Below are 13,653 nucleotides of genomic sequence, written 5' to 3' on the forward strand. Positions count from 1 at the left end.
CTGCTCTCTCTACCCCACCCACCCACCCACTTTGACCCTGCTCTCTCTACAACACCCACCCACCCTGAACCTGCTCTCTCTACCCCACCGACCCACCCTGACCCTGCTCTCTCTACCCCACCCACCCACCCTGACCCTGCTCTCTCTATAACAACCACTCACCGGACCCTGCTCTCTCTACCCCACCCACCCACCGTGACCCTGCTCTCTCTACCCCACCCACCCACCCTGACCCTGCTCTCTCTACCCCCACCCACCCACCCTGACCCTGCTCTCTCTACCCCACCCACCCACCCTGACCCTGCACTCTCTACCCCACCCACCCACCTTGACCCTGCTCTCTCTAAACCCAACCCACCCACCCTGACCCTGCTCTCTCTACCCCACCCACCCACCCTGACCCTGCTCTCTCTATCCCACCCACCCACCCTGACCCTGCTCTCTCTACCCCACCCACCCACCCTGACCCTGCTCTCTCTACAACCTGACCCTGCTCTCTCTCTACCCCACCCACCCACCCACCATGCTCTCTCTACCCCGAAGCTCTCTCTACAACCCTGCTCTCTCTACCCCACCCACCCACCCTGCTCTCTCTACCCCACCCGCACGCCCTACCTCTGCTCTCTCTACCCCACCCGCCCGCCCTACCTCTGCTCTCTCTAGCCCACCCGCCCGCCCTACCTCTGCTCTCTCTACCCCACCCGCCCCCCCTACCTCTGCTCTCTCTACCCCACCCGCCCTCCCTACCTCTGCTCTCTACTCCCACCCGCCCTCCCTACATCTGCTCTCTCTACTCCCACCCGCCCTCGCTACCTCTGCTCTCTCTACTCCCACCCGCCCTCCCTACCTCTGCTCTCTCTACTCCCACCCGCCCTCCCTACCTCTGCTCTCTCTACTCCCACCCGCCCGCCCTACCTCTGCTCTCTACTCCCACCCACCCACCCTGACCCTGCTCTCTCTACACCACCCACCCACCCTGACCCTGCTCTCTCTACACCAATGACCCTGCTCTCTCTACACCACCCACCCACCGTGAACCTGCACTCTCTACACCAAGAACCCACCCACCCTGACCCTGCTCTCTCTAAGCCACCCACCCACCCACCCTGACCCTGCTCTCTCTACACCACCCACCCACCCTGACCCTGCTCTCTCTACACCACCCGCCCACCCACCCTAACCCTGCTCTCTCTACACCACCCACCCACCCTGACCCTGCTCTCTCTACACCACCCACCCACCCTGACCCTGCTCTCTCTAACCCACCCACCCACCATGACCATGCTCTCTCTACCCCAACCACCCACCCACCCTGACCCTGCTCTCTCTACCCCAAAAGACCCTGCTCTCTCTACCCTGACCCTGCTCTCTCTACCCCACCCACCCACCCACCCTGACCCTGCTCTCTCTACCCCAACCACCCACCCATCCTGACCTTGCTCTCTCTACCCCACCCACCCACCTTCCCACCCTGACCCTGCTCTCTCTACCCCATGCACACCCACCCTGACCCTGCTCTCTCTACCCCACCCACCCACCCACCCTGACCCTGCTCACTCTACCCCACCCACCCACCGACCATGACCCTGCTCTCTCTACAACTCTGACCCTGCTCTCTCTACCCCATTGACCCTGCTCTCTCTACCCCAACCAATGACCCTGCTCTCTCTACACCACCCACCCACCCACCCACCCTGATCCTGCTCTCTACCCCACCCACCCTGACCCTGCTCTCTCTACCCCACCCACCCACCCTGACCCTGCTCTCTCTACCCCACCCACTCACCCACCCTGACCCTGCTCTCTCTATCCCACTCACCCACCCACCCTGACCCTGCTCTCTCTACCCCACCCACCCACCCACCCTGACCCTGCTCTCTCTACCCCACCCACCCTGACCCTGCTCTCTCTACCCCAGACCCTGCTCTCTCTACCCCACCCACCTACCCTGACCCTGCTCTCTCTACCCCACCCACCCACCCTGACCCTGCTCTCTCTAGATGACCCTGCTCTCTCTACCCCACCCACCCACCTTGACCCTGCTCTCTCTACCCCACCCACCCACCTACCCGAACCCTGCTCTCCCTACCCCAAAAACCCACCCACCATGACCCTGCTCTCTCTACCCCACCCACCCACCCTGACCCTGCTCTCTCTACCCCATAAACCCTGCTCTCTCTACAACACCCACCCACCCTGACCCTGCTCTCTCTACCCCACCCACCCACCCTGACCCTGCTCTCTCTAACCCAATGACCCTGCTCTCTCTACCCCACCCACCCACCCACTTTGACCCTGCTCTCTCTACAACACCCACCCACCCTGAACCTGCTCTCTCTACCCCACCGACCCACCCTGACCCTGCTCTCTCTACCCCACCCACCCACCCTGACCCTGCTCTCTCTATAACAACCACTCACCGGACCCTGCTCTCTCTACCCCACCCACCCACCGTGACCCTGCTCTCTCTACCCCACCCACCCACCCTGACCCTGCTCTCTCTACCCCACCCACCCACCCTGACCCTGCTCTCTCTACCCCACCCACCCACCCTGACCCTGCACTCTCTACCCCACCCACCCACCTTGACCCTGCTCTCTCTAAACCCAACCCACCCACCCTGACCCTGCTCTCTCTACCCCACCCACCCACCCTGACCCTGCTCTCTCTATCCCACCCACCCACCCTGACCCTGCTCTCTCTACCCCACCCACCCACCCTGACCCTGCTCTCTCTACAACCTGACCCTGCTCTCTCTCTACCCCACCCACCCACCCACCATGCTCTCTCTACCCCGAAGCTCTCTCTACAACCCTGCTCTCTCTACCCCACCCACCCACCCTGCTCTCTCTACCCCACCCGCACGCCCTACCTCTGCTCTCTCTACCCCACCCGCCCGCCCTACCTCTGCTCTCTCTAGCCCACCCGCCCGCCCTACCTCTGCTCTCTCTACCCCACCCGCCCCCCCTACCTCTGCTCTCTCTACCCCACCCGCCCTCCCTACCTCTGCTCTCTACTCCCACCCGCCCTCCCTACATCTGCTCTCTCTACTCCCACCCGCCCTCGCTACCTCTGCTCTCTCTACTCCCACCCGCCCTCCCTACCTCTGCTCTCTCTACTCCCACCCGCCCTCCCTACCTCTGCTCTCTCTACTCCCACCCGCCCGCCCTACCTCTGCTCTCTACTCCCACCCGCCCGCCCTACCTCTGCTCTCTCTACTCCCACCCGCCCGCCCTACCTCTGCTCTCTCTACTCCCACCCGCCCGCCCTACCTCTGCTCTCTCTACTCCCACCCGCCCGCCCTACCTCTGCTCTCTCTACTCCCACCCGCCCGCCCTACCTCTGCTCTCTCTACTCCCACCCGCCCGCCCTACCTCTGCTCTCTCTACTCCCATCCGCCCGCCCTACCTCTGCTCTCTCTACTCCCACCCGCCAGCCCTACCTCTGCTCTCTCTACTCCCACCCGCCCGCCCTACCTCTGCTCTCTCTACTCCCACCCGCCCGCCCTACCTCTGCTCTCTCTACTCCCACCCGCCCGCCCTACCTCTGCTCTCTCTACTCCCACCCGCCCGCCCTACCTCTGCTCTCTCTACTCCCACCCGCCCGCCCTACCTCTGCTCTCTCTTCTCCCACCCGCCCGCCCTACCTCTGCTCTCTCTTCTCCCACCCGCCCGCCCTACCTCTGCTCTCTCTTCTCCCACCCGCCCGCCCTACCTCTGCTCTCTCTTCTCCCACCCGCCCGCCCTACCTCTGCTCTCTCTACTCCCACCCGCCCGCCCGCCCTACCTCTGCTCTCTCTACTCCCACCCGCCCGCCCTACCTCTGCTCTCTCTACTCCCACCCGCCCGCCCTACCTCTGCTCTCTCTATTCCCACCCGCCCGCCCTACCTCTGCTCTCTCTACTCCCACCCGCCCGCCCTACCTCTGCTCTCTCTACACCCACCCGCCCGCCCTACCTCTGCTCTCTCTTCTCCCACCCGCCCGCCCTACCTCTGCTCTCTCTACTCCCACCCGCCCGCCCTACCTCTGCTCTCTCTACTCCCACCCGCCCGCCCTACCTCTGCTCTCTCTACTCCCACCCGCCCGCCCTACCTCTGCTCTCTCTACTCCCACCCGCCCGCCCTACCTCTGCTCTCTCTACTCCCACCCGCCCGCCCTACCTCTGCTCTCTCTACTCCCACCCGCCCGCCCTACCTCTGCTCTCTCTACTCCCACCCGCCCGCCCTACCTCTGCTCTCTCTACTCCCTCCCGCCCGCCCTACCTCTGCTCTCTCTATTCCCACCCGCCCGCCCTACCTCTGCTCTCTCTACTCCCACCCGCCCACCCTACCTCTGCTCTCTCTACTAAAACCCGCCCGCCCTACCTCTGCTCTCTCTACTCCCACCCGCCCGCCCTACCTCTGCTCTCTCTACTCCCACCCGCCCGCCCTACCTCTGCTCTCTCTACTCCCACCGCCCGCCCTACCTCTGCTCTCTCTACTCCCACCCGCCCGCCCTACCTCTGCTCTCTCTACTCCCACCCGCCCGCCCTACCTCTGCTCTCTCTACTCCCACCCGCCCGCCCTACCTCTGCTCTCTCTACTCCCACCCGCCCGCCCTACCTCTGCTCTCTCTACTCCCACCCGCCTGCCCTACCTCTGCTCTCTCTACTCCCACCCGCCCACCGCCCTACCTCTGCTCTCTCTACTCCCACCCGCCCGCCCTACCTCTGCTCTCTCTACTCCCACCCGCCCGCCCTACCTCTGCTCTCTCTATTCCCACCGCCCGCCCTACCTCTGCTCTCTCTACTCCCACCCGCCCGCCCTACCTCTGCTCTCTCTACTCCCACCCGCCCGCCCTACCTCTGCTCTCTCTACTCCCACCTGCCCGCCCTACCTCTGCTCTCTCTACTCCCACCCGCCCGCCCTACCTCTGCTCTCTCTACTCCCACCCGCCCGCCCTACCTCTGCTCTCTCTACTCCCACCCGCCCGCCCTACCTCTGCTCTCTCTACTCCCACCCGCCCGCCCTACCTCTGCTCTCTCTACTCCCACCCGCCCGCCCTACCTCTGCTCTCTCTACTCCCACCTGCCCGCCCTACCTCTGCTCTCTCTACTCCCACCCGCCCGCCCTACCTCTGCTCTCTCTACTTACACCCGCCCACCCTACCTCTGCTCTCTCTACTCCCACCCGCCCGCCCTACCTCTGCTCTCTCTACTCCCACCCGCCCGCCCTACCTCTGCTCTCTCTACTCCCACCCGCCCGCCCTACCTCTGCTCTCTCTACTCCCACCCGCCCGCCCTACCTCTGCTCTCTCTACTCCCACCCGCACACCCGCCCTACCTCTGCTCTCTCTACTCCCACCCGACCGCCCTACCTCTGCTCTCTCTACTCCCACCCGCCCGCCCTACCTCTGCTCTCTCTATTCCCACCCGCCCGCCCTACCTCTGCTCTCTCTACTCCGACCCGCCCGCCCTACCTCTGCTCTCTCTACTCCCACCCGCCCGCCCTACCTCTGCTCTCTCTACTCCCACCCGCCCGCCCTACCTCTGCTCTCTCTACTCCTACCCGCCCGCCCTACCTCTGCTCTCTCTACTCCCACCCGCCCGCCCTACCTCTGCTCTCTCTACTCCCACCCGCCCGCCCTACCTCTGCTCTCTCTACTCCCACCCGCCCGCCCTACCTCTGCTCTCTCTACTCCCACCTGCCCGCCCTACCTCTGCTCTCTCTACTCCCACCCGCCCACCCGCCCTGACCTCTCTACCCCACCCACCAACCCTGACCCTGCTCTCTCTACACCACCCACCCACCCTGACCCTGCTCTCTCTACCCCAGATGACCCATCCACCCTGACCCTGCTCTCTCTACATCACCCACCGACCCCGATCCTGCTCTCTCGATCCCACCCACCCACCCCGACCCTGCTCTCTCTACCCCACCCACCCACCCCGACCCTGCTCTCTCTACCCCACCCACCCACCCCGACCCTGCTCTCTCTACCCCACCCACCCCGACCCTGCTCTCTCTACCCCACCCACCCACCCTGACCCTGCTCTCTCTACCCCACCCACCCACCCTGACCCTGCTCTCTCTACCCCACCCTGACCCTGCTCTCTCCTCACCACCCACCCTGACCCTGCTCTCTCTACACCACCCACCCTGACCTCTCCAGACCACCCACCCACCCTGACCCTGCTCTCTCTACACCACCCACCCACCCTGACCCTGCTCTCTCTACACCAATGACCCTGCTCTCTCTACACCACCCACCCACCGTGAACCTGCACTCTCTACACCAAGAACCCACCCACCCTGACCCTGCTCTCTCTAAGCCACCCACCCACCCACCCTGACCCTGCTCTCTCTACACCACCCACCCACCCTGACCCTGCTCTCTCTACACCACCCGCCCACCCACCCTGACCCTGCTCTCTCTACACCACCCACCCACCCTGACCCTGCTCTCTCTACACCACCCACCCACCCACCCTGACCCTGCTCTCTCTAACCCACCCACCAACCATGAACATATTCTCTCTACCCCAACCGCCCACCGACCCTGACCCTGCTCTCTCTACCCCAAAAGACCCTGCTCTCTCTACCCTGACCCTGCTCTCTCTATCCCACCCACCCACCTACCCTGACCCTGCTCTCTCTACCCCAACCACCCACCCATCCTGACCCTGCTCTCTCTACCCCACCCACCCACCTTCCCACCCTGACCCTGCTCTCTCTACCCCATGCACACACCCACCCTGACCCTGCTCTCTCTACCCCACCCACCCACCCACCCTGACCCTGCTCACTCTACCCCACCCACCCACCGACCCTGACCCTGCTCTCTCTACAACTCTGACCCTGCTCTCTCTACCCCATTGACCCTGCTCTCTCTACCCCAACCAATGACCCTGCTCTCTCTACACCATACACCCACCCACCCACCCGCCCTGATCCTGCTCTCTCTACCCCACCCACCCTGACCCTGCTCTCTCTACCTCACCCACCCACCCTGACCCTGCTCTCTCTACCCCACCCACTCACCCACCCTGACCCTGCTCTCTCTACCCCACTCACCCACCCACCCTGACCCTGCTCTCTCTACCCCACCCACCCACCCACCCTGACCCTGCTCTCTCTACCCCACCCACCCTGACCCTGCTCTCTCTACCCCAGACCCTGCTCTCTCTACCCCACCCACCTACCCTGACCCTGCTCTCTCTACCCCACCCACCCACCCTGACCCTGCTCTCTCTAGATGATCCTGCTCTCTCTACCCCACCCACCCACCTTGACCCTGCTCTCTCTACCCCACCCACCCACCTACCCGAACCCTGCTCTCCCTACCCCAAAAACCCACCCACCATGACCCTGCTCTCTCTACCCCACCCACCCACCCTGACCCTGCTCTCTCTACCCCATAAACCCTGCTCTCTCTACAACACCCACCCACCCTGACCCTGCTCTCTCTACCCCACCCACCCACCCACCCTGACCCTGCTCTCTCTAACCCAATGACCCTGCTCTCTCTACCCCACCCACCCACCCACTTTGACCCTGCTCTCTCTACAACACCCACCCACCCTGAACCTGCTCTCTCTACCCCACCGACCCCCCTGAACCTGCTCTCTCTACCCCACCCACCCACCCTGACCCTGCTCTCTACCCCACCCACCCACCCTGACCCTGCTCTCTCTACCCCACCCACCCACCCTGACCCTGCTCTCTCTACCCCACCCACCCACCCTGACCCTGCTCTCTCTACCCCACCCACCCACCCTGACCCTGCTCTCTCTACCCCACCCACCCACCCTGACCCTGCTCTCTCTACCCCACCCACCCACCCTGACCCTGCTCTCTCTACCCCACCCACCCACCCTGACCCTGCTCTCTCTACCCCACCCACCCACCCTGACCCTGCTCTCTCTACCCCACCCACCCACCCTGACACTGCTCTCTCTACCCCACCCACCCACCCTGACCCTGCTCTCTCTACCCCACACACCCACCCTGACCCTGCTCTCTCTACCCCACCCACCCACCCTGACCCTGCTCTCTCTAGACCCTGCTCTCTCTACATCACCCGCCCACCCTGACCCTGCTCTCTCTACCCCACCCACCCACCCTGACCCTGCTCTCTCTACCCCACCCACCCACCCTGACCCTGCTCTCTCTACCCCACCCACCCACCCTGACCCTGCTCTCTCTACCCCACCCACCCATCCTGACCCTGCTCTCTCTACCCCACCCACCCACCCTGCCCCTGCTCTCTCTACCCCACCCACCCACCCTGACCCTGCTCTCTCTACCCCACCCACCCATCCTGACCCTGCTCTCTCTACCCCACAGACTCATCCACCCTAGCCCTGCTCTCTCTACCACAGTGACCATGCTCTCTCTACCCCTGCTCTCTCTACCCCACCCACCCACCCTGACCCTGCTCTCTCTACCCAACCCACCCACCCTGACCCTGCTCTCTCTAAGCCCACCCACCCACCCTGACCCTGCTCTCTCTACACCACCCACCCACCCTGACCCTGCTCTCTCTATCCCACCCACCCACCCTGACCCTGCTCCCTCTACCCCACCCACCCACCCACCCTGACCCTGCTCCCTCTACCCCACCCACCCACCCTGACCCTGCTCCCTCTACCCCACCCACCCACCCTGACCCTGCTCCCTCTACCCCACCCACCTACCCTGACCCTGCTCTCTCTACTACACCCACCCACCCTGACCCTGCTCTCTCTATCATACCCACCCACCCTGACCCTGCTCTCTCTACCCCACCCACCCACCCTGACCCTGCTCTCTCTACCCCACCCACCCACCCTGACCCTGCTCTCTCTACCCCACCCACCCACCCTGACCCTGCTCTCTCTACCCCACCCACCCACCCTGACCCTGCTCTCTCTACCCCACCCACCGACCCTGACCCTGCTCTATCTACCCCACCCACCGACCCTGACCCTGCTCTCTCTACCCCACCCACCGACCCTGACCCTGCTCTCTCTACCCCTAACCCGCCCACCCTGACCCTGCTCTCTCTACCCCTAACCCCCCCACCCTGACCCTGCTCTCTCTACCCCACCCACCCACCCTGACCCTGCTCTCTCTATAACAACCACTCACCCGGACCCTGCTCTCTCTAAGACCCTGCTCTCTCTACCCCACCCACCAACCCTGACCCTGCTCTCTTTAAATGACCCACCCACCCTGACCCTGCTCTCTCTACCCCACCCACCCACCCTGACCCTGCACTCTCTACCCCACCCACCCACCTTGACCCTGCTCTCTCTAAACCCAACCCACCCACCCTGACCCTGCTCTCTCTACCCCACCCACCCACCCTGACCCTGCTCTCTCTATCCCACCCACCCACCTTGACCCTGCTCTCTCTACCCCACCCACCCACCCTGACCCTGCTCTCTCTACAACCTGACCCTGCTCTCTCTCTACCCCACCCACCCACCCACCATGCTCTCTCTACCCCGAAGCTCTCTCTACAACCCTGCTCTCTCTACCCCACCCACCCACCCTGCTCTCTCTACCCCACCCGCACGCCCTACCTCTGCTCTCTCTACCCCACCCGCCCGCCCTACCTCTGCTCTCTCTACCCCACCCGCCCGCCCTACCTCTGCTCTCTCTACCCCACCCACCCCCCCTACCTCTGCTCTCTCTACCCCACCCGCCCTCCCTACCTCTGCTCTCTACTCCCACCCGCCCTCCCTACCTCTGCTCTCTCTACTCCCACCCGCCCTCCCTACCTCTGCTCTCTCTACTCCCACCCGCCCTCCCTACCTCTGCTCTCTCTACTCCCACCCGCCCTCCCTACCTCTGCTCTCTCTACTCCCACCCGCCCGCCCTACCTCTGCTCTCTCTACTCCCACCCGCCCGCCCTACCTCTGCTCTCTCTACTCCCACCCGCCCGCCCTACCTCTGCTCTCTCTACTCCCACCCGCCCGCCCTACCTCTGCTCTCTCTACTCCCACCCGCCCGCCCTACCTCTGCTCTCTCTACTCCCACCCGCCCGCCCTACCTCTGCTCTCTCTACTCCCACCCGCCCGCCCTACCTCTGCTCTCTCTACTCCCACCCGCCCGCCCTACCTCTGCTCTCTCTACTCCCACCCGCCCGCCCTACCTCTGCTCTCTCTACTCCCACCCGCCCACCCTACCTCTGCTCTCTCTACTCCCACCCGCCCGCCCTACCTCTGCTCTCTCTACTCCCACCCGCCCGCCCTACCTCTGCTCTCTCTTCTCCCACCCGCCCGCCCTACCTCTGCTCTCTCTTCTCCCACCCGCCCGCCCTACCTCTGCTCTCTCTTCTCCCACCCGCCCGCCCTACCTCTGCTCTCTCTACTCCCACCCGCCCGCCCTACATCTGCTCTCTCTACTCCCACCCGCCCGCCCGCCCTACCTCTGCTCTCTCTACTCCCACCCGCCCGCCCTACCTCTGCTCTCTCTACTCCCACCCGCCCGCCCTACCTCTGCTCTCCCTATTCCCACCCGCCCGCCCTACCTCTGCTCTCTCTACTCCCACCCGCCCGCTCTACCTCTGCTCTCTCTACACCCACCCGCCCGCCCTACCTCTGCTCTCTCTACTACCACCCGCCCGCCCTACCTCTGCTCTCTCTACTCCCACCCGCCCGCCCTACCTCTGCTCTCTCTACTCCCACCCGCCCGCCCTACCTCTGCTCTCTCTACTCCCACCCGCCCGCCCTACCTCTGCTCTCTCTACTACCACCCGCCCGCCCTACCTCTGCTCTCTCTACTCCCACCCGCCCGCCCTACCTCTGCTCTCTCTACTCCACCCGCCCGCCCTACCTCTGCTCTCTCTACTCCCTCCCGCCCGCCCTACCTCTGCTCTCTCTACTCCCACCCGCCCGCCCTACCTCTGCTCTCTCTACTCCCACCCGCCCGCCCTACCTCTGCTCTCTCTACTAAAACCCGCCCGCCCTACCTCTGCTCTCTCTACTCCCACCCGCCCGCCCTACCTCTGCTCTCTCTACTCCCACCGCCCGCCCTACCTCTGCTCTCTCTACTTCCACCCGCCCGCCCTACCTCTGCTCTCTCTACTCCCACCTGCCCGCCCTACCTCTGCTCTCTCTACTCCCACCCGCCCGCCCTACCTCTGCTCTCTCTACTCCCACCCGCCCTACCTCTGCTCTCTCTACTCCCACCCGCCCGCCCTACCTCTGCTCTCTCTACTCCCACCCGCCCGCCCTACCTCTGCTCTCTCTATTCCCACCCGCCCGCCCTACCTCTGCTCTCTCTACTCCCACCCGCCCGCCCTACCTCTGCTCTCTCTACTCCCACCCGCCCGCCCTACCTCTGCTCTCTCTACTCCCACCCGCCCGCCCTACCTCTGCTCTCTCTACTCCCACCCGCCCGCCCTACCTCTGCTCTCTCTACTCCCACCCGCCCGCCCTACCTCTGCTCTCTCTACTCCCACCCGCCCGCCCTACCTCTGCTCTCTCTACTCCCACCCGCCCGCCCTACCTCTGCTCTCTCTACTTACACCCGCCCACCCTACCTCTGCTCTCTCTACTCCCACCCGCCCGCCCTACCTACCTCTGCTCTCTCTACTCCCACCCGCCCGCCCTACCTACCTCTGCTCTCTCTACTCCCACCCGCCATACCTCTGCTCTCTCTACTCCCACCCGCCCACCCAACCTCTGCTCTCTCTACTCCCACCCGCCCGCCCTACCTCTGCTCCCTCTACTCCCACCCGCCCGCCCTACCTACCTCTGCTCTCTCTACTCCCACCCGCCCGCCCTACCTACCTCTGCTCTCTCTACTCCCACCCGCCCGCCCTACCTACCTCTGCTCTCTCTACTCCCACCCGCCCGCCATACCTCTGCTCTCTCTACTCCCACCCGCCCGCCCTACCTCTGCTCTCTCTACTCCCACCCGCCCGCCCTACCTCTGCTCTCTCTACTCCCACTAGTAGACCTAGTAGATTCGTAGACCTGTTTTAATATTGGTTGTTTGCAGGTTACCAGAGTCACGGTAGAACCTCTAAAATGTGTCACAGATGTTTCCTTGTATAAGAAAACATGTGATATGTTTTCAGCTGTAACAAAATAGTTTATGTAATGCATGAAGTTATAATGGTAAGGTGTTTTCTAACGTTGTTAGTTTAAATATTTAAATTCAAGTGGGGGACTATGCAGAGTAAATATATAGTGGCCCGATTACACTTTGGTGTATAACACAAACAGTTATTTAAAGGACCTAGCCCACTCCTAAACCCACAGTGGGAGGTCATAAAAACATGTTCATGATACTATATGCACCAAAGCAACTATGACATTTTAACATAACTTTGCACACATAATATGAGGAATCATTCTCAAGTGAGGATGAAATGGAGTTTCTGGAATTAAAAAGGCAAAAAAAGTATTTGAAAAAGTCGAACATACAGCTTATGACATGCTTCACCTTTTGGTTCATCTAATCGGCTGATGGAGATTACCATTGATGTTGCTTGCAGGCTCTTCTCTGCCTACTTCCTGATTCCAAGTGCAGTAATGTTTTGTTTTATTTCTGTAGGATCAAGTGAACCAAAGCTAAAAATCGAAAGAAGGAAGTCTTGCACATCTAGTGGTGTGAACCTTAAATCCCCGGAGCTCCCTGTGACTTGCGGTGACAAAAATGGAATCCTCCACAAGAATAAATTAACAAGTGGTAAATTCCCTTTTCAATAATGATTGTGGTGAGGGGTATGAGATGTTATAAGTATGTGACTGTATACTGCTTGCCTGGATAGGATGCTTCTGCATCGTCAGGAGTGATAAACAATGCAAAGGGAGCATTGCATTAGAGGGGCATCTCTGTCAAGAAATCAATGAGAACCATGGCAGGAGGCATGGCAATTTTGCAAAGGGGGCTGTACAGCACGTATCTAAGCTCACCTTACATTAAGAGCCCACCTGAAACAGTTGCCCATGTACTCTCTCTTGTGTCCAAATCTGTGGGCTTCCTGAAGTCTTCAGTGAAACAAAGTATATTTATGTGCCTTTGCGGAAAGCAGGATACATTGACCACCAAGCATATAATCAATCTTAATTGATTGCCGCTGCTTGGAAAAGCTGATGGTGACCTTGCCCAGAGGGATAGGCAGGAGTGTTTGAGTGCAAGAAATTCCAACCAGTCATGTGAATATGAAGACATCTAGGTGAGTGGGATATTTGATGAAGCACATAATTAATAATTGTGGATAGTTTATTTAAATATTTTAACATGATTAAAAAGTTGTACCACTATGTGTTACTTTGCTCTGCTAGTCCCAAACAATGTAATGCAGCTTAATGTGCTGTGAGGCATTTGAGACATTTGAATGAAGGCACACGCATAAATGAGCAGATGGCGTGCTACCTGCCTCAGCTTTTCCAACTTTCAATTCATTGTTCCGTCCAAAATATGTTTTAATGGTTGCCCTACAACTTACATCTTTAGAGGAATGAATTGCTTCTTCAGGTGAGTAATGTACACCTCCTTGTTCTGAGTTGACATAAGTCTATTTCTCTTTAATTTCTTATTGCTTAATCATCCGCTTATAAAAGAAAAACAGCCCAACCACTTCCTTCCACCATGTCAGGATGGGGGGGCTGGGGTCGTAGCGGAAGTGGGGATGGGTTTGTGGCTAGGATTGTTGGCCTACCAAATAACTTCAAAA

The 13,653-nt window shown here is 61.7% G+C and overlaps 1 protein-coding gene across 4 annotated transcripts in view; it reads left to right on the forward strand.

Moving 5' to 3' along the window:
- The window catches only part of LOC138491614 (nuclear body protein SP140-like), a 3,009,150-nt gene that overhangs the window by 1,074,962 nt on the left and 1,920,535 nt on the right, over positions 1-13,653 (forward strand). For all 4 annotated transcript variants that reach the window (XM_069618235.1, XM_069618234.1, XM_069618232.1 and 1 more), the window contains one exon: positions 12,528-12,662. In XM_069618235.1, coding sequence (XP_069474336.1) covers positions 12,528-12,662 — 135 coding nt within the window. The remainder of the gene's footprint in view (positions 1-12,527; positions 12,663-13,653) is intronic.

Source organism: Ambystoma mexicanum, chromosome 10, assembly GCF_040938575.1.
Source record: "Ambystoma mexicanum isolate Mex_15411 chromosome 10, UKY_AmexF1_1, whole genome shotgun sequence".
In the NCBI taxonomy this organism is placed as follows: domain Eukaryota; kingdom Metazoa; phylum Chordata; class Amphibia; order Caudata; family Ambystomatidae; genus Ambystoma; species Ambystoma mexicanum.